We start from the raw sequence: 24,892 nt of genomic DNA, 5'->3' as shown, positions 1-24,892 counted from the left end.
AGGAACTATTCTGCAAGCGACAGAGTGTGACCAGGCAGCAGTGAGCTTACCCTCTGAATTGATTCCATTATTGAACGACTAGCTAGTTATACTGCGCAGTCAGCTATGTCTTGCTTATATGTTAATGAAGCTCAAAGTGTTTGTGAAAGCGATTTTTAACTAAGAACGATATTCTTCACTGATTGCCAATTTGAATTTGTACTTTCGCAATAGTAGAATGGTGTGGGTCTGGTGTCTTCTATAGACATAATATACATCGATACTATGATCGATTGCGACTTGCAAAGTCTCCCCAGCGTACACTCTTCCAGCAATTTGACCAGAAAACACATCACAAATATAAACCAATTAGCACAGAAATCTACCAGCTGAGCCAGAGCAGAAAGACGACTAGAGCGTCGGTATGCCTCAGCAAAGCATTTGTCTAAAGGCTTGTGGCACCGTACCCCGCTGCACTTCAAAGACTCTTAAGCTGGTAATATATTCGTAAATTGTAGTCGCAAATGTGTGTGCCTAAAATCTTTTTGAAAATGCAATAAAAATTGAATTATTTTGTTCAACATTTAGTATTGAATACTACTATATTAAACTTTTATCTCATTTCCTTTTTACTAGTCTGCTCGGCATATCGAGCCTTATCTTATCCCTTCTCAGTACAAGCGATACTTGCCGGCCCTATCCCTGGACACCTTCTACAAAATATCGGCATATCTCCTACTCGAAAATGCTTTAAATGATTTGTAATGTTTTTGCATATACGAGAATGCTTATTTTGAACATCAAATCTGATGTTCGCAAAAAAAAAAAAAAATTGTCTCCTCGTGATAGATAAATTGATTTTTTTACTAGTTTTATTAAACAAAGTAAGATTTAATTGATACCATTTCATGTCTGCAGCACTCGACTTCGACATTAATGGGGCGTGAAACGACAGCAGAACAAGTTTTTGTAACTTTGTACGATTAATTCCTACATATTTCTTGTTTTGCGGTTATTTCGGAGTGTCGTGCGCCTCCGTAAAAGTATTTTGCATGGTAGAAACCTCGGCACCGGCAGGCAAAACCATCAAAGCCCCATGAACCATAAACGCTCAATGGTTTATTCATGATTGATTGGATATTTATGAGTTTGGTTAGCTAATAAGCTGATAACAACTTCGTTTTAAATCAGTGGATGGCCGGTCCATGGCAATACATATGTCAAGACTTTTCTATCTGAAACACTTTAGTTTCAGATGTTTTTTAAGCCAGATCACTGGGCGGCATGGGCCTAGGCTTCAAATACACTTTTAGATTAATTTTTTTTAAAAATAGAATTAAATATTCAGATGTGCATCATCCAGGTAGGTAATTTTATTCAAAATTTGAAACAGAGAATAATTTAGATAACTCAAAAATAAATGGATCAAGTTTTTTCGGAAATTCTTTGCTTTTTTCGTGACAAACTTTTGGCCATAATTGAAGTACCTTCGACTAGGGTATAAAGATGAGACTCTAGAAAGAAGAGCAAAAAAAACAAAGAGCTAAAATATAAATTTAAAAAAACAGGTTGGAAACGAGTATGCTATACAAACTGTCTTTTGTTTTTGTTATTTCACAATTTTACGACTCTTTCAATATCTGGTGAATTAGTTCAATGCGAGTAGCCTTCGAGTAAGGATCTCTCACTGGTCGGACTGCGAAGAGAAAGATAAAATGTAAGGTTCATACAAGTTAATTTTAGATAAGTTGAAGTCAAGAAAACAAACTGTCCATTTTTGGAGGGGTATTCTTGAAGAAATATCAACAACTAAAATGGTTTCGTTGGTGTTATATGATTTTGATTCTCCAAATTTTGTGGCGGTGAAGCGTGTGTCAAGTTAGCACTATTTCTGCCTCTTTCCTCCATCGTACATACACTATTTTCCGATCTCTCCGTTTTCTTTACTATTTTAGGAATATTTTACCATTTTTTCTATTGGCCCTACTAAGTCTGACCACGGCACAGTACTACACTCATAGGCCAAAACCAAGCCAGCCAGCATTCGAGCATGACCAACAGTACAAGAAGCTCCATAGGGTGTACGAGTGGAAGAACATCCAGTATGGTTTCCCCAGTGAACGGGAGCGTGAGGAGGTTCTGCGAAGTGGGCGCTACAATCCCGACAGTCCCATACCCATCGACATAGATGTGTACTACCCGCGTAAGCATTTCAAGAATTTACAAATATAATTGCTTAGAGTATCAATCTTGGATCAATCTTCCAGCTCAGGGTGGGGCAGTGCGTCACTTCATCACGACCCCTCGTTTCGGCCAGGGGGTGCCATACTCCCTGGCCTATGTCACTCAGGTGCAGCGGGAGAACGGCAGCGAGATCCAGGCGTATCCCAGCTACGACTGGCACAAGACCCATGGCGGAGACTGCGATGGACTGACTTCCGTGTATCGAGTGCACATCGATGCCTGCGGCCAGATGTGGATACTCGATAGCGGCGAAATCGAATTCGTCCAGCACTGTGCACCCCAAGTTGTGGTCATCGATCTGGCCACCAACCAGCTGATACACCGCTACCGTCTTCCGGAGGACACCTTTAAGGCAAAGGTCAGCAGATTCGTAACCATCTTGGCGGACATTCAGGACCCTCCGCCGCAGGGAGTGTGCAAGGACGCCTATGTGTATATGGCCGATCCCACGAGCAAGGCTATTGTCGTATACGATGTAAAGGGCAACAGATCCTGGCGCGTGGAGAACAAGTTCACGTACCCCGACGCAAGGTTTGGCACCCTCACTGTGGCCGGGGAGAGCTTCGAACTGTTGGACGGAGCCTTGGCCTTGGCCATAACTCCCAACGGGCTGGGCCTGCGTCGTCACCTCATCTTTCATGCACTGTCCAACGAACTGGAGCTTGCCATACCCTTGGACGTGCTCCAGAATTCCACAAGATGGCAGCAAGGCATCAGCTCATCTCTGCAGGAATTCGTAACCCTTGGAAGAAGAGGTGTGCAGTGCGCTGCACATGCTATTAGCAGGAGAGGCTTCTGGTTCTGCGGCTTCCTGGAACCCATCGGCATCTTCGGCTGGAATATACAGACACCATATGCCAGGCCCAATCTCCAGCTGCTCGCTCTCAACCCCGACACCTTGCAATTTGTTAGTGGCATGAAGATCGTAACACGGCCCAGCGATGGCCAGGAGGAGCTGTGGCTTCTCTCGAATCGTCTCCAGAAGGTATTTGGCGGAACCATCGACTACAAAGAGATCAATTATCGGGTGCAGCGCTGCGACGTGGATGACATGCTGCAGGGACGGGGCTGTGCGGGCTCTTAGGCTATGTAAACAATCTGTAAGCCTCCATAAAAGATGTCTATAAATCTCAAAAATATTCCCGTTCCCCTCGAGGGTGTTTGCTTGACCCTTGTGTACCTGAATGAGCGACGCCGTTGACCTTTGTTTATGCTCTCGACGTCGCCTATTTGGTCAATTAGGGTCTGTTAGCGGCAAACAGGCTAACACCTTTTCAGAGCCTTTTCTACCTGCGCGTCAGTCTTAACGCATCGTCTGAGTGGTTTGGACGAGCTCTATCTGCTTCTCTACGTTGAAATGTCGAGCATCCAAAGTATTTTGATCCTGCTGGGAGTTTTCTGTGCGGTGCAGTCCCAGAAATTGTTTGTGAAAGAGCTCCATACACTACACCAGTGGACGAATATTAGTTCGAGCCACCAGTTCCTCCCCGTGGATGTGGACATCGAGTACGGAGATGAGGGGAGGCACCGCACCTTCCTTACTATTCCACGCCTGAGCCTGGAAACGCCCTTCACATTAGCCACTGTGGTCGCCAGTGACAACGAGCTATTGGAGAATCCTCGCCTGGAGGCCTACCCCAGTGCAGAGTGGCATATTCTACCGAATAACTGTTCCGGCCTCACCTCTGCCATAAGAACCTTCGTGAGTGAGTCTGAAAAGATAACCATTTAAGAGTTCAAGACATCCATCTTTCCCGCAGATCGATGAATGCTGGCGCCTTTGGGTGGTCGACTCGGGGCAGGTGAACTCGCTGCAGCTGTGTCCCCCTCAGATTCTCACCTTCGATTTGGTCAAGGATGAGCTGGTGCAGCGGCACACATTACCCCCACACGCGTACACGCCCAGCGTGTCGATCTTCACGGCTCTTGTGGTGGATCTGGTGGAGAGCGGGGCACCAAATAAGTGCCTGGGTGGCAAGGCGTACGTATCCGATGCCTGGGGCTATGGCCTGATCGTCTACGACTCTCTCAGCGGCAAGTCGTGGCGCATAGAGCACGATTCGATGAAGCCTGTGGAGCGCCTTACCCGCTCCAGCAACTCGCACGCGGGCATATTCACAGTGAGCTTGAGCCCTAGCGAAGCCAAAGGTAAGCTTGATCTTTTGATGTTAGAAGAACTCCTTTTATAATCTTGGGTCGGTATACTGCAGATCGATTTTTGTACTTCCACACTCTGAATGGCTTAAATGAGGTCGCCATTCCACTTTCTCTGGTCAATAATGAAACTGTTTGGCAGTCCGCTAACTCCAGCGAAGTCAAGGATCAGTTCCGCGTACTCGGCACAAGAGGCATTCAGTGCGAATCGGAAGTTATGGACATCTCTGGCAATCTGTACTGCAGTCTCATTAGCTTGGGAGCTCTCATTAGCTGGGAGGAGCACTCAAATTACACGGCGGATGACCTGCGGGTCGTGGCCTATAACCCGCAAAAGATTAAGTTCGTCACTGGCCTCAAGATCAACCGAAACTCCAAAGGCGAGGAGGAGCTCTGGGCCCTGAGCAGCGAGCCGAAACTTTTTGTCGGTGGCACATTGCGGGAGAATGAGGTCGAGTTCCAAATAATTGGATGTCGCACCGCTGACCTGCTTGCCAATACTCCGTGTACGGTGGGGGCTGCGGAGACCACGCCCACGCTCACGCAAGTATAGATGTAATATAATTTTGAAAAGTTTTAAACTGTATCGATAAGTAGCGATATCTCGCCTTTAAAATGCTATCATTTTAACAATCCATTAAATTTCATTTGTAACATATGGGATATAAACATTAATTGGCTGGTTTTTTTAATTCTCGCGACTTTGGCAGTCGATAGAATCGATGAATCGGTAGCAAAGATGAGTTTCTCTCCATGTACACGTAATTCTGTTTTTACACGGTAGATTAGCTCCTGAAAAACCGTGTAAAAAAAGACATTGAGTGTATGCAAAAAAAGTTTATTGGTTCCTTGTCTCTAAAACCTATTGAAATTAGCGAAAATATTAGGAAACGGTTGTCGAACTATAAAACACGTAACGGTTCTGAAATTAATATGCTATGTAGTTGATGAGTAGCAAATTGTGTGTATTAGTGTCAAATGTAAAGCTAAATCGCGAAGATGTAGGCAACATTTCCAAAGTTGAGATCTGATTTTGCGCATCTTTAGAAGTTCCAGATACCTTATTTCCTCAGGCATAATTATTAATCGGATCAAATTACGTGTTCAGTAATTTATAGTAATAATATTCAACCGAATACAAAAAACGGGCAATATGATGGTTTTGAATACAAATAGTTCGTCAGTATATTTAAGATATACATTAAAATTTGGGACGTTGCGAATCTATGTATATTGATCTAAAAGAAGAATTTACATACAGTATTATTTTCCGCCGTTTATCTCAAATTTTTTACTTGTTTAAATTGAGGGGGGTCTAGTGGGCTAAGTTCGTTTTTTCATCGGTATATATGCGGTATTTCTGATGGTCAGACGGTCTGCTAATTTTGAATGGGCAATAAAAAAGAGTATGGACAACAGGCAAAAACAACCAAGTCAAATTGCACGGCTCGTACGAACCTCACCTCGCGTGTGACGACATTATACCCTGAGACAAAATCGGATTTTTGACTCCAAGGTATGTTAAGCAAAAGAGGTGGATTTTACGTTTTGCCCACTGTCCATAACCTCTTTTCCTCCCATTATGTAGCAAATGTGTAGTTGCCGTATAGTTGCCATGTAGTAAATTGAGCAAATGTAAACATAAAAAACTTATAAGTTCGCGGTGAATTGTTTCTTTAATCACTAAAAGCAATATTTATTAAGCAAAAAGTTAATAAAAAGTTGAATAGGCATTTGGAGGCACGTGCGGAAAGTATTGCTTTGGTGGTTTGCGGTGATCTGTGGTGCAACAGACACAGAATCCATCGCATCGCATCGCAAAAGCCGCTTCCCACGGGCGCCCCAAACAACTAACTCCGCAAAAAAAAAAACAACAGAAAACCCACAAGAACTTGGTTGGGATAGCTTCGGTTTATCCGGTTCTTTCCATGCTCCAATAAAGAAACGTGAAAAGTGTACAAGTTGGGGGTCTCTGGCTTAACCAATGTGGCACTTCCAATGAAAAATCAATTACAAGTCGTTGGACGTTCTCAGTATTGGTTATTGGCAAGAAGAGCCCACAGGCAGCTATAAGAGTTACAATTGTAAAGATAGATTAGCGCTTAAGCATGTCCGAGGATGCAGATACCATGGCACAGGAGTTGCCGGCTCCGGCAAATAGGAAGCGCGCCCGACTGGAGGATGAGGAGCAGGCGCTAAAGGTTGCCGGCTTCTCGCTGAGCGCCATTGAAGAGATGCGACAGACACGCGACGCCGAGTTGCAGAGCGAGACCATGGACCAGCAGCTGCGCCAGTTCCAGGTGCTCGACGAGATAGGCACGGCCAGCGATGAGGATGAGTCAGGTGAGTGAGGCGTATGCGAGGTGATGACTGCCGCAGGTCTTATCTCGCTCTCGATCTTCCCCGGAGCAGAGCCGCTTATCATTGAGCAAATACAGGAGGCTGATAAAAAAGGCAAACTGTAAGACAAAAAAAAAACCAGATTCAGATTTCTTTCGGAGGTGTACCTGGCAGGTGCAATCGCCTTGGCGATTTCTGTAACAGTTCTTGGGCTGATCTCATCATGCGCATGATACCCATTGTCCGGCTGGAGTGGCCCCCGAAGACAGGTACTGCCAGGAATAGAGAGTCCCAGATAGAGTCCCAGAGGATGAGTCAATCTTTTGTGGTGGCCCTACTTCACATCCCCCCGGAAATGCAGCTTATATAAATAATCTTTGTCTCCCTCTCACTGCCAGAAGACGAAAATAGCGAAAAGCTGACAGGCGAAAACGGTGGCGATGACGAAGATGCTGGCGATGGTGAGGGAGATGAATACGATTCCTCGGACTTTGATGACGACGAAATTGAGAATCTCCTGGATGAGAAGCTGCCTGATGAACTGCGCGAATCCAAGCGACCCAAATACGAGCAGCGCTTCAAGACCGTAATGGAAGGTAAGTGAGCATCCGTCCAGCATAGACCGAAAGTGATCCTTCATTACATTACAGAGAAGCGTCACAATCACTTCGAGGTGCTGCCCGAGGGTTGGGTGCAAGTGACGCATAACAGCGGTATTCCGCTCTTCCTGCACCGTAAGACGCGCGTCTGTTGCGCCTCTCGGCCGTACTTCCTGGGCACCGGAAGTGCCCGCAAGCATGCCGTACCATTGGGGGCTATACCCTGCCTAAACTATCGTCGTGCTCTGGATGAAGAGGCCGAGGCTGAACAGCAAATCAAAGAGTCCACCCCGCCGGCAGGCGTTTGTCCCATTGCTGCTGTTGCCAAGGCCGCTGAAGAGGAACCTATGGCTGTGGAGGGTAAGGAGACAAGCGAAGCTACCACAGAGCATACGACGACGACTAAGCCCGATGTTAAGAACGAGGCACAGCCCGAGACACTTGCGGCTGTGATGCCAGCAGCAAAAATCGTCACCGTCAAGGAGAACACACAGACGGAGTCGGTGACTCCGGACCAACTGAATGCGTACTGCCAGAAGCTGTTCAAGTTCAAGGTGATCCGTGTGCTGCGCTTCCGCAGCTGGAATGCGCGCCGCAGGTTCACCAAGAACCGAAAGCACATCAAAAACATCCAGAGACCCACTCTGCCCGATGGCACGAAGCTTATCAAGTTCCCCATTCTAGCGGCTAGCGGAGAGGGCAACACCAATCCTCGTGCGCGCAAGGAATGGATCATGAACCCGAACGGCAAAAGCTTTGTCTGCATCCTCCACGAGTATGTGCAGCACGCCTTGAAGACGCAGCCCACCTACGAATTCAAGGAGTTGCAGAATGCGGCGACGCCCTATTCGGCGATCGTTTCGGTGAACAATCTGAAGTATGGTACGGGCTATGGCACCAGCAAAAAGCAGGCCAAATCGGAGGCGGCACGAGAGACCCTGGAGATTCTCATACCCGATGTTAAGGACAAAATAACGGGCAACAAGGACACGAAGGGCGCCACAGCCAAAAAGGGACAAAGCGATCTATCAGTGAGTGCCAGAAAATCAAAAACACGAAGAAGGACAATTACTATTCCAACTCTTTTAGGTATTCGATGACATCCGGATTGAGGATCCCCGAGTCACCGAATTCTGCAACAAGACGACAGAGCCTTCTCCCAATGCCATTCTCCTCACGTGTCTGCAGCGTAATTACGGCAGCGATGTGCAAATTAGCCAAGAGATTAATCGGACAGCCAACAACAAGAACGAGTTTACCATGACCGTCGGCAAGCACACCGCCAAGGTGGTGTGCAAGAACAAGCGCGAAGGCAAGCAGCTGGCCTCGCAGGCCATCCTCCAGGTTGGTATTAGCGGCTGGCTGGATTCTAATGAACCCATCTTAAATTTGATTCTTGACAGATACTGCACCCGCACATCCAAACGTGGGGCTCTCTATTGCGTTTGTATGGCAACAATTCGATCAAGACGTTCAAGGAGAAGAAGCTAGAAGAGCAGGAGATCACCGTGCTGCAGAGCAAGGCGGCAGTGAATCAGCCAAACTACGCCATTCTCGAGAAGCTCAAGATGGAGATGCTCAAGCTGTCCGCCAAGCAGGAGAGCGTCCTCACCATGGGCACCTTTGTCCCTCCCAACGATGTCGATCTGCCCACATCGTCTGGCTCCAATCTGAACAATGTAGAATTATAGCATACGGGAGCATCCTCTCTAAAGAGATCTGGCCTCTCACCCTCATGACAAGAGCTCACATCTACCAGTCTGCCAGATTTATGATTATAAATATAAATTTTACGACAATCGCGACACCATTTTTTGAATTCCCATGAATCCATTCAAATTGGGTTACATCAAGACAAATATTTGATAGCTATGATTACGATTAATTCATTTAGATTGAGTCTTGTTTAGATAATAATTTCAAGATCATAATAAATAGTATTTCCATAAAGATTTCCTTGAAAGGATGCTGCTTCTAATGACTGGAGCTTCTGTATGGAGTGTGTATATATTTTTAGGCGGGCTTTAAATGTAATCTAAAGTCCGTTTTTTTGTTGATTCATATAAATTTCTCGGTCCCAAATAAATCATAACAGCTTCTCTGGCAACAAATGTGGGAAAACTACGATAAGAATAAATACTACTTGCACATGAGGAAGCATCTATATTTTTTGAAAAATACAGTTTAATGTTTGGACATCAATTATTATTATTTTATTTCTTAATTTGACGTAAGCAATTGCTTAAATGCTAAGTCTAACATAAGGTCTCAATAGGGCTAGCTTCCAGGGCCATCGACTGTAGAGTTATTTGAAAATATGTCGTAAGGCCGGAATTTTAGGTTTAGTTTGGTCTCATTCAAATTGCTTTAATTCACTAAATTATAGTACTAAAATAACAGTCCCAAATTCTTGTCGAAAAATCTACGTTAGTTTTACTTAATGTAAATCTTCATATCTTCCACTATTTCAATCAAAAATCTCTCAACAATACCCTATAGTTAGGACCGATCTGCAAGGGTATCCAAAAATGCGGCCGCACAGAAGCTCTTATTTCTAATCTTTTGCATCGTCTGGGAAATTTTAAAACTGTTAGCATACCATTGACCTTTAACCAATTTGGGGAAATGTTTCAAAGGCCTTATAAAAATAAAAAATGAAATATTTACATGGCCATTAGAGGTGCCTGTGGAGAAGAGGGGGAATGCGTGGTGGGGGTTTCAGGTGAGTTGATGTAAATATTTCAAATGTATGTGTGCGTGCATCCACGAGTATATGGGTCCACGTTTTGTTTGTATGTATGCGTGCAATTATTTAAAAGACGATGCAGTCATAAATTATGCTACATTTTCATTTCATTCTAACGTTTTCCTTTTTATAGCATTCCAACGAGCACACACACACACACCCGTACAAGCTCATAGAGAGAGCCAGAGCGAGTAAGAGTGCCACAGGGAGAGAGGGAGAGGAAGAGCAGGGCTACGTCGCATTTGGCAGCACTGGCATCCACGAGTATCGTTAACTGCGCATCGAAAATCGCGCACGGAGAGAGAGAGAGACTGAACAGCAGCCATGCTGGAGATGGGAGATGAATGTTGATTTCCAACCTCGCGGCGCGGCGCCACAGTCATTTCTACAGGCATTCAGATACTGCCACTGTATCTGTATCTTCAGTACTGGTTTGTTGCGTGGCGAGTGAAAAAGTGTCTGTTCCGGTGCTCCGTCGGATAGCTAGAGATCTGAACAGTGTGTGTGGCTCATCGTCTGCGATTTATAATTAAATCACTGTAACAGGACATCCCAAAAACAGGGAGATAACGAGGAAAAAGTAGAAAAAGCCCCCACCAACATCCCAGCATCACTGCCGTGGAAGTGTCCGCTCGGCTGCCAAAAGCAAAATCACTTTTATTGACATTCATCTTTGTCGCCTGTCGCCCGTCGCCTGTCGCTTGTCGCAGTGTTGGTGTTGGTGTCGGTGCCGCTGTTCGTCGTCGTTGTCCCTATCGTGGTACCCTTCGCTGTTCCCTTTCCTGTTATCCTGTGTCCACCCCAGCTCCCGGTACATCGTGTGTCGCGTGCTGCAAGTGCGTGGTTTTGCCAAATCTCCGGATAAAGCGGTACACACACCGTGCCGTGCGGGAGGAGAGAGCAGAGCAGGAGAGACACGCGTGTTGCGTTTGATTTTTCGGTTAACGGCACAAAAATTGGGTCTCGCTAAGAGTCGCACATACACTACACATACACGACAAAAAAGAAAAACGAGAAAATCGGGTACACATCTCTCGTCTGCCAGGCAGAGGCCAGCATCCTCGTGGAATCGGTGGAATTCTGCTGCTCTTCTGTCGCATGCATATGTATGTATTTGTGTGTGTGGGGGGGAATTGGAATCGTGTCTAATGCATTTGGCCCGCTCTTGGCCACCTCTTGGCCCTTGGCCTAAGCAATTCAAAAATATGTAAATTATGTAAAATTCGATTGGAATTTTTGTCAACGACTACGGCAACATCAACAGAACAGCCACATGAACATCATTGCCAGCAGCAACAACAGAGAATAGAGAACAGAGAACAGGAAGAAGCAGCGAGCAATATAACGCGAATAGCAGCAACGGAACAGAATAGGAGGAGGAACAACAAGCCAAAGAAGAGCAACTGTCATAGCAGGTAAGCGCTGAACGGGAAAGGGTATGTGGAGCGGAGCGCATTAGGCGCCAAGTGTCAGCGGAGAACGTTGGAAAATTCAATAATCCGCCGTAGGGCGCCCAATTGCCTTCTACTCCATAGCCCCATCTGTGGCCCCCCACACCATCACCAAATGTACATATGTACGGTATATGGGTATACGGTATATACGGGTATATGTATGCGCTTTGGCCTGGTCTACTCTGCTGTTGCCGGCGCTGTTGCCGACGTTTTCGCCGTCTGTTGCGTCCCCAAAAAGTAGGTTGACTCTCGGTCTGGTCTCCAGTCTGTTTGGGTCTTGGTCTCTGCGACTATGTTTTGAATGGTCCCTGGGTCTTTCGATGGATCTCTGGGTCTCTATTGCGCGCTGGTCTCTTTGGCCTCTATTTTTGCGGATTTTTTCACAATATCCATTCAGTTTTCAGTTTCAATTACGGTATCGTTTTCACCTTCTAGTTAATTTTTAGCGAAATTAAAGAACAACAAGGAACAATCAGCATAATGTTGACGAAATGTGTATTTGTTTACTTAGCTTAAGACCTACCCCTCCCCACCCATCTCCTAACTATAAGCCCCGCAAAAAGTAGCCACCGGAATGGTCTTTGAAGTCTGATACGCAAATCCAGGTAATACGACCCACGGGGCCCCCAGGCATCACAAAAAAGAGACAGGCCCCCCCACACCAAATTTAAACAAAAAAGCTTTCTAGGAGGCATACACCCGTTTTATAGACCCTTCTTAATACGTTTCCTTTTCTTTTTCGCTTCCTTGGCTTTCGCTTTTCATTCATCAATATTTAAAGCAAAATATTTTCTTTCAAGTTTTCCTCAATTTTGACCCGTCCGATACGGTTTCTGGTATAAAAAGAGGTTCATTGCAAAATATACACCCACATGATGTCCTCAAATTTGATTAAGGCAGCGCCAGCGCATTGTTTCTGATTTTGATACTTTCACTTTCTTGTTTTAAGGCTTCTATAAAAAAAAAGTTAATGGAATGTAAGTCGTTTCTTATAACAGACATAATTAAATAAAAGGGTATACAAAGCTCAGCAAAGAAGATATTACAACTCTGAAGCCTATACGCTATTTGCAGATTTATAGGTATTAAAAGAAATTTTTACCATGCAAATTTAGATTTGTCTTATAATAAAAAAACAAGGCCTTATTTTGGCAGTTGGAATCTTTAATTCTTAAGACCTTATAACAGCTACTCTATAACCTTTAACAGAAAGTCAGCAATTTTTTGCCTAAAATATATTTAAAAATAGGTAGTTTTCTTCCATTAAATGATAAAGTGAAAGACCTGCTTAACCAAACTCCCAAGAAAACACTGACCTCCTGGTTCTGTCAAGAAAATTCGTAGAATAATTTAGGCATTTTTAAGGGCTAACACCGCAAACTCCCTTGAAAGATTTCGGCTTTCAAAGAATCTTTTTCACTTAATTTCATTTTTTTTTTAAATTTTTTGTACTTTTATCAATCATATTTCTTGATTTGAGAAAATCATATCCAGTTTTTCTACAGGGAAATATTGTACATACATATTGTATTTCTGAAAAACAAAACCAAAGGCATACAACTTTATAACTAATCATTCTTTCTTTGCCCACAAAGTTGATGATAAACCGAACGAAATTTTTGATTGTAAAATTGAGACATGTAAATGTTTCTCTTATGCGATTTATATTCCCAAAAACACCCAAATGTCTGCTTTATTTTATTTTATTTTATCTTATTTTATTTCTGATAATACCGACATTCCTTCGAAAGTTTGTTTTAATTAATATTCCGAAATGCAAAGCAGAAGAAGAAACCAGACAAACAAAACAAACCAAAACAAACGAAATTATTTAAGTAAACGTGAAACTTGGCAACCAATCTGGAACCCCAAAAACCCTGGGCCTGAGTTTAGCTTGGGACCCTTTCCGTATCGTCACCACCCACATTCACGGGGTTGCAATGGCAACCAACCTTGGGGGAAAGATGTGGCACCACAAGGTGCGTGTTCTTTGATGTCTGATAAGCAATGTGACACCTTCGGCTCAATGGATGACCGACCAGCGAGCGGCCCAATCCGACAGCAGCAGCCCAATCCCAATCTATCTGTTGGGAGCGGTGGGGGGTGGCGGTACTTAATAATGCAAATACCCACAAAAACTTTTGTCTTCCATCAGACGTAAATTCCAAAAGGGGGGCTTATCAAATTCTTAGAATGGCTTTACACACAAATAGAAAAGTAAGCCAGAAAAATAGCATTCGTTTTGTCGTCACTTCGAGGGGTCCTGCTGCTATTCCTAGTCCTGTGTGGCAGGCAGGCGGGCAGGCAATTTGGTTGGGTAACAAATTATCAATGGCGAGGAAAATCAATAAACATTAATCTTCCGCGCGATTTTGTCTATATCCCCACATTATTTGCATAGTTAATGGCCGCCACAATGGAGGCCGCCCGACGGGCATTTAACTTTGGCTAAGATTCGTTTTAATTGGATCGACAGAGCCAGGCAATGGCCTGGCAGGTCAAAAATTATTGCTCAGAACAGTGGCTACGTGGCTGCAAAAACTTTAGTTATGATTCGGGGATTGACAGATATTACTTCTCTGTTCGTTCGATGGCTGAGATGAGATATGAAAACAGTTGAAGCTTTGATTTATTTGCAATGAAATCCGACAATGGATTGATTGTGTCTGGCCTTAAGCACCGCACTCGAGGCGACTGTGGCACTCAACCCGTTTCGGAGTGTAAGCCTCTCAAGGAGGACCACCGGTAAGAGGTGGCAACAAAGAAGTATTAATGATGCTCAAGCATTTTCATCGATAGGTAATTAACATGGATGGTGTGTAGGTGTGTGTCCAGTGGTATCCTTCAGCAGGCCTCAAGACATGACATCCTTCCACGTTGGATGGCAGGAGAATATTGAATCTCTTGTACAACATGGCGTATACATAATGTATAAATGGGGTTTTTTGTCTGAGGCACTAGGCACCAGGCACCATGACATGTGTGTTTGCCATTAAGAGGAAAATGAAATGAAATGATTCTGCTAATAGACCCAAGGGAGGCCTGCCTTTTGATTGGATATCCTTGGACGTACATCCCCACCCATACAGTCCCCTCAGCAGGCGAATATCCATTTATACATTGATATCGCCACCCACCCCTCCGTAAAAGCAATCTCATCTAAGGGAACTTTATCCCATGAAATTAAAATTTAATTTCAATTAACTTATCACATCGTTTGCCAGCAGCCGACAACCGACACCCGAAATCCCATCATACCCCATCGCATATTCCTACAGCCTGCCCCATCGCCACGACACCCGGGGACCCGACACCAATCAGGAATGCCTTAGCCCGGCACATCAACACATTGAACTCTGGGCTAATCTACCACAAAATACCTACCTGCGAGGTGTGGGCCCCGGCGTTCTCCTGTCACCTTGCCAACTTGCCACCGTGCGCCGTCCGCCCCCTCTGGCACCACTTCCACCTTGAAAATTTCATAATTAAACGTTGCCCAGCCCCGGCTTAGACTAGACCATGCCACACCAGACCATGCCACACCAGACCATGCCACACCAGACTGTAGACTGTAGACCGTAGACCGGGGCAGAAGCAGGCCATCTCAGGCATAGCCTTGGGTGACATCTTCAAGAATTCTAATTAAATCATCCCAAAGAACTTTTGAGGACTTTCTGTGTTGATTCATGTTCCATGTGGCAGCTGCCCCAAGTTTCCCAGGAATCTCCAACCAAAAAAAGGGGGAAGGAAAAGAGCGAGCGGTGGAACATAAAAATTACAAAAAAAAAGAAGAGAAATGGAAAACTTTTACCAGATGCACAGCCAAAGCTTTGCCCAAGAATTTCACTTGATTTCTATTTGCTGTTGTACCCGGGCCCCCGGCCCCCGGCCGCCGGCCCACTCCTCAGGGCTCTCTTCTGATCTGCCTTCCCATTCCCCCCACTTAAAACGCTTACCGGTTCGTGTCTTATGCCGACTAATTTGTGGTGTTTGCTTTAGGTCTCTTCTATAGGGGGGGCTGCTGCTACTGCTGGTCCAATGAGTTCCATTTCTGGCCGGGATTCCTGGCTTATATGCAGAGTGGTATCCGGACAGTGGCTGGGAGATCTACGGGAGGATAGGTATCAGTATTTCATGTCGCCACACACCCACACCCACACCCGCAGCCAACACGAACAGACACACCTACAGACACACCTACACATGTATACAAGATTCATAGACTCATAAATCTTTGAGTATTGAAAAACCATTTTTGCCTATAAGAACTCATGCCAAAAAGTTTATCCGGCGTACACGCTGCTTTCCGGCCGAGGGGGAGGTTTTGGGGGGTCAATGGGTGGGCAATGGGCATGGCGGGGATGGAAGGTCAGGTCGGGGAAACATTCGCAAACTTAGCTTGAGGTGAAAGCAAACAACGTGACGTCGAAAAACAGACCGCACCACGAAAACCCCACAAGGCAGCACAGCATCGCATCAGAGGCACCACCAACAGTTGTGTACAACATTGAATGCCAATTTAGCCTGAACTACAAATGGTTGCAGGGGTTAAGGGGGGAGGATGGAATGTGTGGTAGGGACAAGGGAATAGCCACTCACTGCTGACGGCCATTTTGGGTGGAAAATCCACCAAATAATATTGTTATGGTACACATACTACTTGTACACGTTGGGCCTTGGTCAGAGAGCTTTAACTTACAGTCGAATGTGCTTCCATATGCTTCAAGCAGGAGCCCAGACACACACAGCCACAAATATATGTATGTATGTATGTATGTGTGCGTAGGGTATAGAATATCGTATATTCAACGAAGCGTTCGAAATGAGAGAGGGATATTCATGAAATGGAATAACTAATGACTTTATGCTAGAAGCGTGTTTTGTTAATTGCATTTGACTGGGGAACAGCGCCGAGAGACCAAACCAGAGACACACAGGGAGGCAGAGATGGAGGCTGCAGAGAGAGAGAGAGTGAGTGAGAGAGAGAGAGAGAGAGAGAAACCAGGCCCGAAGCTAAACAGATGGAGAGAGAGGCTAGTCGAAGCCTTTGGTATGCTGAGGGGCTGAAACTTGCAATACCCTGGCAGGTCGATGGTATCTATAACGATAATACAAAGTATTGTTCACCGTCCAACCACTACCCACCATCTCCAAAAACCCCATACAAAATCTAAACATAATCAAATATGCTTTGATCTGGAGCCACATATGTATATTGAATATTCCGCTCATCCGAAATTGCTTATGCACAAGGAAGGTGCAATAGTGTGCTTGTATAAACTTTCAATCATCTGCTAGAAATCATTATACCCACTTTGCAAGGGTATAAAAAGAGAAGGGGAAGTATAGATAGAGCGCGCGATAGAGAAAGAAATCTGGGGAGTTGGGAGGTATGGATGGAGATAGAGAGGCACCATGAGATATGGCCAATGGAAAGAGTGCCGTGCCTCGCCAATGGGCTCGCCGAAAACTTGGTGCCACAACTGGGCTATCATTAACTGCGCAGCGCTGCGGAGGGGCAAACAAAAAAAATACCGCCATACACACACATCCAAATGTCGGCTGCCTGTTGTGGCAAACGAAACTTAACGAAATTAGAGGGAGGCCAAGTCCAGCCAAGCAGCAGGAGGCAGCAACAAAGTTGACACAGACCACGGCTAATGAAACCACAGTTGAAATGAGGAAGGGACAGAGCAGAGTGGCAGAGGGGCCAGATAACCAGTCAGAGGGTAACAAGTGGAATGAGTGAATATGGCTACTCAAGTTGCCCGCAGTTACAATTTTGTATCTCGTCCTCAACGAACCCCAATCCACCGATCCCCCAACGACACCGACACCCCGAAAAACGTTGGCGACAATTTGCCAATAGCGGCGATAATTTTCGCTATTCGAGAGGGGAGAAAGGATAGGGAAACGCGGCTCCACGAGAAGGTGGAATAGAGCTATTCCACGAGGTGGAATTGAGCCATTCCAGAAAAAGGTGGGATGGAGTTAAGGATGGGATATATCGTGTGGGATGTGCCGCCGCTAAAAGGGTTAACCCCATTTGAGGTCCCATTGAGTTCCTGTTAGCGCCGCATTGGAGGTTGGCATATCTTCAATTTCCTAGATGAAAAGACTGGATGGAAATTACTTAATTAATGAATCTTATCCATACATCGCTTACATTTGCACACAAATCCATCTGGCTAATTAGAGAAGCGAAACCTTAGTAAAATCACTTTAAAAAGTATTTTTGGAGGTATTCTCTGTCTGGTCTCGGGATATTAATTAATGAATTAAAAATAAGTCTAGTAAAATTGGCGATTGAAGTCACCTTAAGGAATATCGGAGAGCTTTGCCTTACCCAAGATTATTTTATAGAAATTTTTCATTCGAAAAGTATCCGTAATTTTATGCGAGATAGAAAGTATTGTACAAGTGTTTGGGTAACAGTTGCTGGTTTTCTTTAATTCCTAGTATATTTAAATAACTGGAAATATTTTCTATAGCCCAAAAACATAGTTAAGGCTATGAGAAATGAAATGCTGTTTTGAAGAGGCTTGGGTGCAGTATTTTTCCCTTGATTTATCTGCATTTTCCGGTGATTATCTGTGGAGAGCATTTGTGGAGACCAATTAGTGAAGCACATTCCTGTTCTTAAGTGAAGTATGTCCTTTCCTTTGCCCATTGCCCCATTCCCGAATCCATTCCCATATCCATTTTTCTATCGTTTCTTTTTCTTCTCTACTCTACTCGGTTCTCCTTTGCCATTCCAACTAATGTGCACTTGAAATTAATTGGCCAGCTGCTTCACTTTGTAGCCCTGATCCACTCGAATTTCCGTTTCGTAACTCGACTTCTGTGGGACCTTCTATTCCCTTCTCTTTGGGCCGCCATCTCAATTATGAGAATATAAATACTTAACTGCCTTTTAATTAATCCTGGCAAAAAAAAAGCTATGTATATGTATATTTATAAATGCACATACATATGTACTATATATAAAATATAGCATTTATTCCGCTAGCTTGCTCCACATGTGAAAAGCCAAACACACTTCAAAGGCAGGAGCACAGGATTGGTAAACTCAAGTGGCTTCCTGTCTTATGGTCACTCAATTATATGGACACCAGGAGGGTGCTTGCCACACGGTGCTGCAACATCAACAAACAAGTCGCAGCGCACAGGCACAGGCACAGGCACAGGACATGAGGGCCAGGGGCCAGGAGCCAGGGACCTCCTGACTCCTGACTTGCTCAACGTTCAATTTGCGTACTTAAATTCATTTCACTTTAATTACGAAGGTTTTCCGTTTAATATTTTATAACCAGCTCCAGCCCCCAACCTGAGAGATCCATCCTTCCGGCAGAGTGTCCCCATCTGGCAAGGATGCCCCTGGTCGCTTCATCTGCTTAATGTCTGTTATTTTCATTACCCCAGCAGTGCCACCAGTGCCACACAGACTTCGACATCGTCGTCGATGTGGATGTGGATGTGGACGCTCCCCCTTCTGCTCTTTCTGACGGCAATGTTGTCAGGGTTCTGGGTCCTCTCAGGGTTTTTTATTTTCCTGGTATGCTCTCTCTCGCCTTTCGGTGTTTGTTTGGTAGGTAAATATTTCGACTATAAACCGTATTAAGGTATTCATAAATTGCAGCTGGATGGCAGGGCAGGGCAGGGCAGGGTCGTTTTACCATAACCCCAAGAGCAAGTCATCAATGTGGGTCGATGCCGATGCCGAAATATCCAATTTCGTAATTTTCTCTGCGACCCCTCGTCTCAAGAAGTAATGGTCCGAAATGGCCTATTGGAAAATTCGTTAGCGGATCGGATGACATAAAAACGTCTCGCGGCTATGTGTGTGCGATGTTTATGTTGAAATGCCCCAAATCCAAATGAGCAGCAACAAGCTAAGATGCCCTTTTTGCGAATAAGGAGGAGGAGTTTCGCCTGGATTTCATCGAGAGATGGGTGGGGGGGGGGGGGACACACACGACGCACCATTATAGAGACCCAAAGTAACGCTGGGAAACGCTGCCAACAAAGTGGCAAAGCACACGAGATGCTCATCAAATACCAACCAAATGGTGTAAAATGCCTCATTGAATAAGACATCTGAAAATCTCCAGGAGCTCACCTGCTGCTGCCTCCAGCTCCAGCTCCATCGCACCATCTTCGTCTCTCTCTCTCACAGTCTGTCGCTCTGTACACATCGCTTTCTCTGTCTCTGTATCTTTACCTCTCTCTTTTACTCTGCTTCAGTCTTTCTGTGGGTGAATTCTGGCTGCCACAAGCAGTGATGGGGCAAAACTGTGATTGAGTTAACCAGAAATTAGCTTAAAGTCTCTCTATCAAAGTCTCGTACTCGTATAAGATGTGCTTTTTTAGAATCTGACACAAAAAAGAGAAAACATCAGCTTTGGGAATAAGGAAAAAACCTCAAAAAGACATAAATGGAGTCATAATCTCTTACTTACCTACTAGCACTCTTGTATTGCTGTTGTTTTTGCCGTTCTACAGCATATAGTATCATAAAAAACCAGCAGAAACTCCACTATACCGACCATAAAATACCCGCTCTCCAGATTTACGACTTGAAAATGATCGAAAGCGAATTTCAGGAGGCACAAACTATCAAAAAAAAACACACACATAAAATGAGCAGAGATGTTAAGACTTGAAAAAATAAAAGACAAAGTAGCAAACATATGTTTCCAGATCTTTATGGTTATATATTCGATTCTTATGAATTTTAACACTCTTCAAAATGAAGGAGCTTCATTCATGCGAAAAGCAATCGCATCAAAGTATTAAATATTGAATGAATCACTACTGTTTCTCTGATATCTACTTATCTTTCCTTTGAAATATTTATGATTATAGACAGTTGTTATTGACCCAAACTATGCCATAGGTGTGGTAGGAGTATCCTTAAAGTTTCCGTACTATTAAAATGTAAAATTTGTCCTCCTCTTGATTCGAATTCCATTAAAAAACGTAAATGGCAGTGATTGAATCACAGACTGCGACTGTTCACGCATCACCAGCGTTGAGACATGCCCGGGAGCGAGCACCGCAGACCTGGCAAGGACACGATGGGAGCGTCGATTGGGTGTGTGCGTACTTTCGCTGGCGCTGGCGACAGAGTGGGAGTCGAGTCAGAGTTGGAGATGGAGATGAAGACAGAGTTGGCGACCTCGACAACAGCTAAAGCAACAACGATGGCGGCGGCGATGACGACGATGACGACGACAGCGCAATTGGTTTTTTTTTGGGAGACAACAAAGAAAGCAAACGACGATTGGGGGGAGTGGGGGAGTATGATGTGAGGGTGTGAGTTCAGGAGGTGGAAAATGAATGTGTCGTAGGTGGGTGGCTGGCAGTGACAGTGGCAGAGGCGAACGACGTGCGTGGCTGAGATTTGTTTGGCTCTCATCCGCGCACTTCCTTAGCTTTGCTAACTTTTAGCTTCCTTCTTGGTTCTGTTCTCTTCTCCATTCCGCTCATCCTTCTGTTTCCTTCCTCTGCTGGTGCTCCCTTCTGCGTCTGCAGGTCTTCTCCTTCAAAATCCTGCCACAAACTTCTCCTCTGCTTGCCCCTCCGTTTCAACCCCTACTTTTCATTGCTTTTCTTCTGCTCCTCCTCCTTCAGGGCTTTTCTGCTAATGTGCCTCTCTCTCCCTCTCTCTCTCTGTGTATGTGTGTTTTATAACCGCAACCTGTGGGGTTTCGCCCGGGGGGTCGGAGGGCAAATCGTTGCCGTTTTTTTATGCGACCATTTCCATTGCGACTGCCACTGCCACTGCGTTCGTGTTCATTAACGTTGCTATTACATTTTAACACACCGAATCGGAATGTGTCCTGACAACGTCCTTGCACACGCCTCCCCCCCCTGCCCCCCCTGCCGGACGGCCCTCGTTAGAGACAACTTGGCTTTCGCTTTTACTTTCATTTGCTTTGTTTGTTGCCGGTGTTCCGCTCTCTCCCGCTTTCTCTCCTGCGTTTGGAGAATGTTGAAACATCCTGTTTAACTTTATTTCATTTTTCCACAGCATCCTACACGTGCCCGAACGGCAGCACCAACACTCCAACCCCACCCCCATCCCCACCCACTTTCTCCCACTTCCGGTGTGTGCGTTTCCGTGTGTGTTTGTGTGTGTGTTTTAGTTGGCATGCATAAATTTTTACGTTTGTTGTTGTCTTATCAGATCATTTATTGCGCAAGGGAAAGGCACTCTTCTCTCTGCTTTGCACACTGCCCCGTGCCGCTCCAATGCCCCCACTCCCCTTACCCGTCCCCCTACCACTCTTCACTCGCATTACTCGTGTTATTTGCATGTTGTAGAAAAATATCAATTTGCGTACCTCCGACGTCGATGGGTGTCTTGCCCCTGGCTCGTGGCGCCCCTGAAGCTATCGTCTGCGGGTCGTTTAACATTTTCCGCTATTTGCAGGCAGGCCTTTTGTCCTTTCTTTCCTTTTTCTTCTCCTTAATTTGCCGCACACACACACACACACGCTCAAATAGGCACACGAATACACACACAGTTACAGTTGGAGATATGGCAATATATCTAGAATGTTGTGCAAATGTCTCTGCTCTTTTTTTTTGGGTGCTGCTGGGGTGTGGGGCTCCATTTGAATATGAATTTATATCAATGTGTCTGTCTGTCTGCTCTCTTACTGTACGGCTGGGCCACACTGCGTTTACGCAATTTATATAATTCGTGGAGCTATTTGCATAACTATATTGGTACGGCCCCAGGACCTGCCCTAAGGCCATCGGGCATCGACCATCGGGCAGTGCTCAAAAAAGTTCATCCAGCTAGCGTGATAATGTACTTTTTGGTTGCTGGGCAGAGTCCTGGCAATTTGGTTCCAAAATGGCTGCTGGGGCTACTCCTGGCTATCCTAGTAGCGAGTCCTGGCTACTTTGTTCTGTCTCTCTCTGAGGATGGGGCGCTTGGCTGGAGGCTCTTCGGTGGCTCTACGTGGTTCCACTTTGAGTCTGGAGCTCATTGAATTTATCGCATTGCTCCGCTGCTTTCTGCTCTCCCATATCCTGGCGCTTTTGATCCTATCCCCCTGCTTCCATTAAGGGGGGCGTCGCATGAGATGAAGCTCAAGCAAATAAGGTGAAATGCAGCTTGGACTTATGCCCAGGAGTCACGTAACTTCCTGTCCGGACCACAGTCGCTCTTCTCTTCTCTTCTCTTCTCTTTGGCTACTGCCATAGCTCTAAGCTGACTTCGAGTTATGGCTCGGACGGGTACGGAGAAATGGGGAGAAAGAAGTGCTATGGTTGTGGCGGTGGTGGCTGGTGGTTGGAAGACACTTCGCTGGGTATTCATAAATTTAATGCTTAGCAGCAGTTTACCACCCACCCCAGCCCACCCCACCTCTCCGCCAATAACTTTCCTGATAATATCTAAGAATCACCCAGCGGCATACCAAGCACCATCTCGCTCTTTGGTACAGAGCGAACGAGGCCTGCCTCTCTTGCGCTCTGTTGCTCTCTCTATCGCTGGCACATTTCGTGTTGCATACTTTTATGTGTTACAGATTTTTCGGCGCGAACGCGGCTCTAATGAGGAGCGGCAGCAGCATCGGCAGCAGCAAAGCAACAACTATAACCACATCATCAACTTTGGGCCCAAACTATGTGTCGTATACGTAATATATGTGAATGAAAATAGGGAAGAGGGATAGAGGATAGGGCGTGCCAGTGCCACAGTGGCAGAGTGGCAGGGAAATCATGCCACTCACACATCTGTGCACACAATTTTTTATGGTTGGTTAACTAAATTTACTTTACTGCCTTCCAAAAAGAGAGAAAGATAGACAGAAGAGGGAGTGACACACACACAACACACTCAGAGAAAGAGATAGGATAAAAATACAGATAGAAGGAGACAAAGCGGGGGGCAATAGCTGTCTACATTCTGAAGCTGATCAAACTGATTGAATTGCCAGTCACTGAGATAGAAACTAATGAATTGCCTTAGACATGGGCTTCACAGATACACAGATACACGAGAACGAGTAGGAGAACCTCTGAGGTTCATTGAAAATTACTTGGATTGAATATTCCTGATTTCTGGCAGTAACCCTCCCAGATGGATACTCCTACGCATTACGGCCTGCCTTGATGATGGGGGAATACAATGCACTGCTCTGCCCTGCCATTGGATGCGATTACGAATACATAAATTCATTAATAATGCCCTCGCACATTATGGTCCCAGGCCCACTGTCCCAGACGGGCTTTAAAGTGCGTTATTTCCATGTACTCACTTATGCCAGACTTCCTTGCTCAGCGGAGTCGCTCAGTTGGGAGCTCTGAAGTACAGTGGACACTCCAGCACAAAGACCAGGCTCAATACCACAAAGAACGGGCGAATCCTTACTGTACTTTGATATTTATGTGTATATATTAGGAAGGAAAGGGAATACGAATCCAAGTATAAGCTGCCAAGTATTTACTGAGGATATTTAGCAAACATTTACTGTCGCCAAATATTGCAAAAGGCAAAGTGGAAGCGACAGACAGAGTGACAGCAAGGGAGATGGGCTACTGGGACCCCTCTCTCTCTCCATCTCTCTCTCTCTCTCTTACTGTCTCTTATCGATATTTGCCAAGTAATATAAAAAAGTGGCATATACAGCGAGGAGAAGTGATAAAGGCAGCAGAGGCTCAGTTGTCATGCTGGTTGCTGCTTCTCCATCTCCATCTCCTTTTCCTTCTCCATTTTTCTCTTGGGCTCAACAGCTCAATCTGCTACGATTTTGAATGGTATACACTTCGCCTCCCTAGGCCCCAGACCCTGCCCCAATCTACTGACAAGGTCCCAGCTGTAGCGCTTGGGATGCAGTAGAGATGTGATGGGGGTCATGAAAAATTACACAGAGCATTTTGTTCGCCTGTCGCTTTGGCTCTCGAGATATTCCAATTTTTGAAGTGTCAAAAATATCCGCTTATATATAGAAATAGATACACACACACACACACGCACACACTTTATATGGCTTCTACTCGAACACACACACAGCTACACAAAAGATATCGAATGAATATGTAAGCAGATAATGGCAGCTTTTGGCCTGCGTCGCCCCTTTTCTTGCCCGCCCTACTCTTTCACTCGTTTCGTTTGGAGTTGGCCAAAACAAGAAGACAGCAACAAAGTACACAAAAAAATTGATAATTCCTTTGGCGGAAAACTTTCCCAGCAAAGCAGCCACAGCAAAAAGAAGTACAAAAAAAATGCAGCAAAGAAGCAGCGAAAATAAGTAGAAATAAGAAGAGAATTTGTGCGGGCAAAAAAAAGAAAGTTCAAATCAACATATTGATTTTTGTTGTTTTTGCGTGCGGCAGAATCGCTGAAGGAGGCGTGTCCC

The 24,892-nt window shown here is 45.2% G+C and overlaps 3 protein-coding genes and 1 long non-coding RNA gene across 7 annotated transcripts; 3 read left to right on the top strand and 1 right to left on the bottom strand.

Annotated features, from left to right (window-relative positions):
• Nucleotides 1–1,322: 1,322 nt before the first annotated feature.
• On the bottom strand, nucleotides 1,323–24,418 carry LOC26533577 (uncharacterized). 4 transcript variants are annotated; one of them, XR_004468626.1, is made up of 6 exons: nucleotides 23,792–24,418; nucleotides 19,976–20,129; nucleotides 19,636–19,889; nucleotides 15,473–15,623; nucleotides 1,574–1,675; nucleotides 1,323–1,522 (listed from the first exon to the last, which is right to left on the bottom strand). It is a non-coding gene; the product is annotated as an uncharacterized lncRNA (long non-coding RNA). The 4 variants fall into 4 exon arrangements; XR_004468625.1 differs by having other exon boundaries at nucleotides 1,323–1,493; nucleotides 23,792–24,414; XR_001451759.2 differs by lacking the exons at nucleotides 1,323–1,522; nucleotides 1,574–1,675 and adding an exon at nucleotides 6,719–6,836 and having other exon boundaries at nucleotides 23,792–24,416.
• Nucleotides 1,589–3,355, top strand: yellow-e2 (L-dopachrome tautomerase yellow-e2). The gene is made up of 3 exons (XM_015182038.2): nucleotides 1,589–1,696; nucleotides 1,935–2,182; nucleotides 2,247–3,355. Coding segments are annotated over exons 1-3 (1,311 nt in total). The 5' UTR covers nucleotides 1,589–1,694; the 3' UTR covers nucleotides 3,308–3,355.
• Nucleotides 3,509–5,052, top strand: yellow-e3 (L-dopachrome tautomerase yellow-e3). The gene is made up of 3 exons (XM_001358963.5): nucleotides 3,509–3,925; nucleotides 3,984–4,371; nucleotides 4,434–5,052. Exons 1-3 carry the CDS (start codon nucleotides 3,581–3,583, stop codon nucleotides 4,928–4,930), a joined length of 1,230 nt encoding a protein of 409 aa, XP_001359000.3. The 5' UTR covers nucleotides 3,509–3,580; the 3' UTR covers nucleotides 4,931–5,052.
• Nucleotides 5,987–9,121, top strand: pasha (partner of drosha). The gene is made up of 5 exons (XM_001358962.4): nucleotides 5,987–6,720; nucleotides 7,116–7,313; nucleotides 7,368–8,347; nucleotides 8,406–8,660; nucleotides 8,720–9,121. The coding sequence occupies exons 1-5, from the start codon at nucleotides 6,486–6,488 to the stop codon at nucleotides 9,005–9,007; spliced, it is 1,956 nt and encodes a 651-aa protein (XP_001358999.4). The 5' UTR covers nucleotides 5,987–6,485; the 3' UTR covers nucleotides 9,008–9,121.
• Nucleotides 24,419–24,892: the final 474 nt, after the last annotated feature.

Source organism: Drosophila pseudoobscura, chromosome 2 (genome assembly GCF_009870125.1).
Source record: "Drosophila pseudoobscura strain MV-25-SWS-2005 chromosome 2, UCI_Dpse_MV25, whole genome shotgun sequence".
Lineage (NCBI taxonomy): Eukaryota > Metazoa > Arthropoda > Insecta > Diptera > Drosophilidae > Drosophila > Drosophila pseudoobscura.
Note: the sequence above shows the minus strand (reverse complement) of the source record. Positions and strands in the feature narration are given on the sequence as shown.

Excerpts from the sequence above, each read along its gene's own strand:
- pasha (XM_001358962.4), top strand. The coding sequence starts at position 6,486 with ATGTCCGAGGATGCAGATACCATGGCACAGGAGTTGCCGGCTCCGGCA. Across the intron at positions 7,314-7,367 it reads CTTCAAGACCGTAATGGAAG|AGAAGCGTCACAATCACTTC; the intron begins GTAAGTGAGCAT and ends ATTACATTACAG. Across the intron at positions 8,348-8,405 it reads AGGGACAAAGCGATCTATCA|GTATTCGATGACATCCGGAT; the intron begins GTGAGTGCCAGA and ends CAACTCTTTTAG.
- yellow-e2 (XM_015182038.2), top strand. Across the intron at positions 2,183-2,246 it reads CATAGATGTGTACTACCCGC|CTCAGGGTGGGGCAGTGCGT; the intron begins GTAAGCATTTCA and ends TCAATCTTCCAG.
- yellow-e3 (XM_001358963.5), top strand. The coding sequence starts at position 3,581 with ATGTCGAGCATCCAAAGTATTTTGATCCTGCTGGGAGTTTTCTGTGCG. Across the intron at positions 3,926-3,983 it reads CCTCTGCCATAAGAACCTTC|ATCGATGAATGCTGGCGCCT; the intron begins GTGAGTGAGTCT and ends TCTTTCCCGCAG. Across the intron at positions 4,372-4,433 it reads GAGCCCTAGCGAAGCCAAAG|ATCGATTTTTGTACTTCCAC; the intron begins GTAAGCTTGATC and ends GGTATACTGCAG.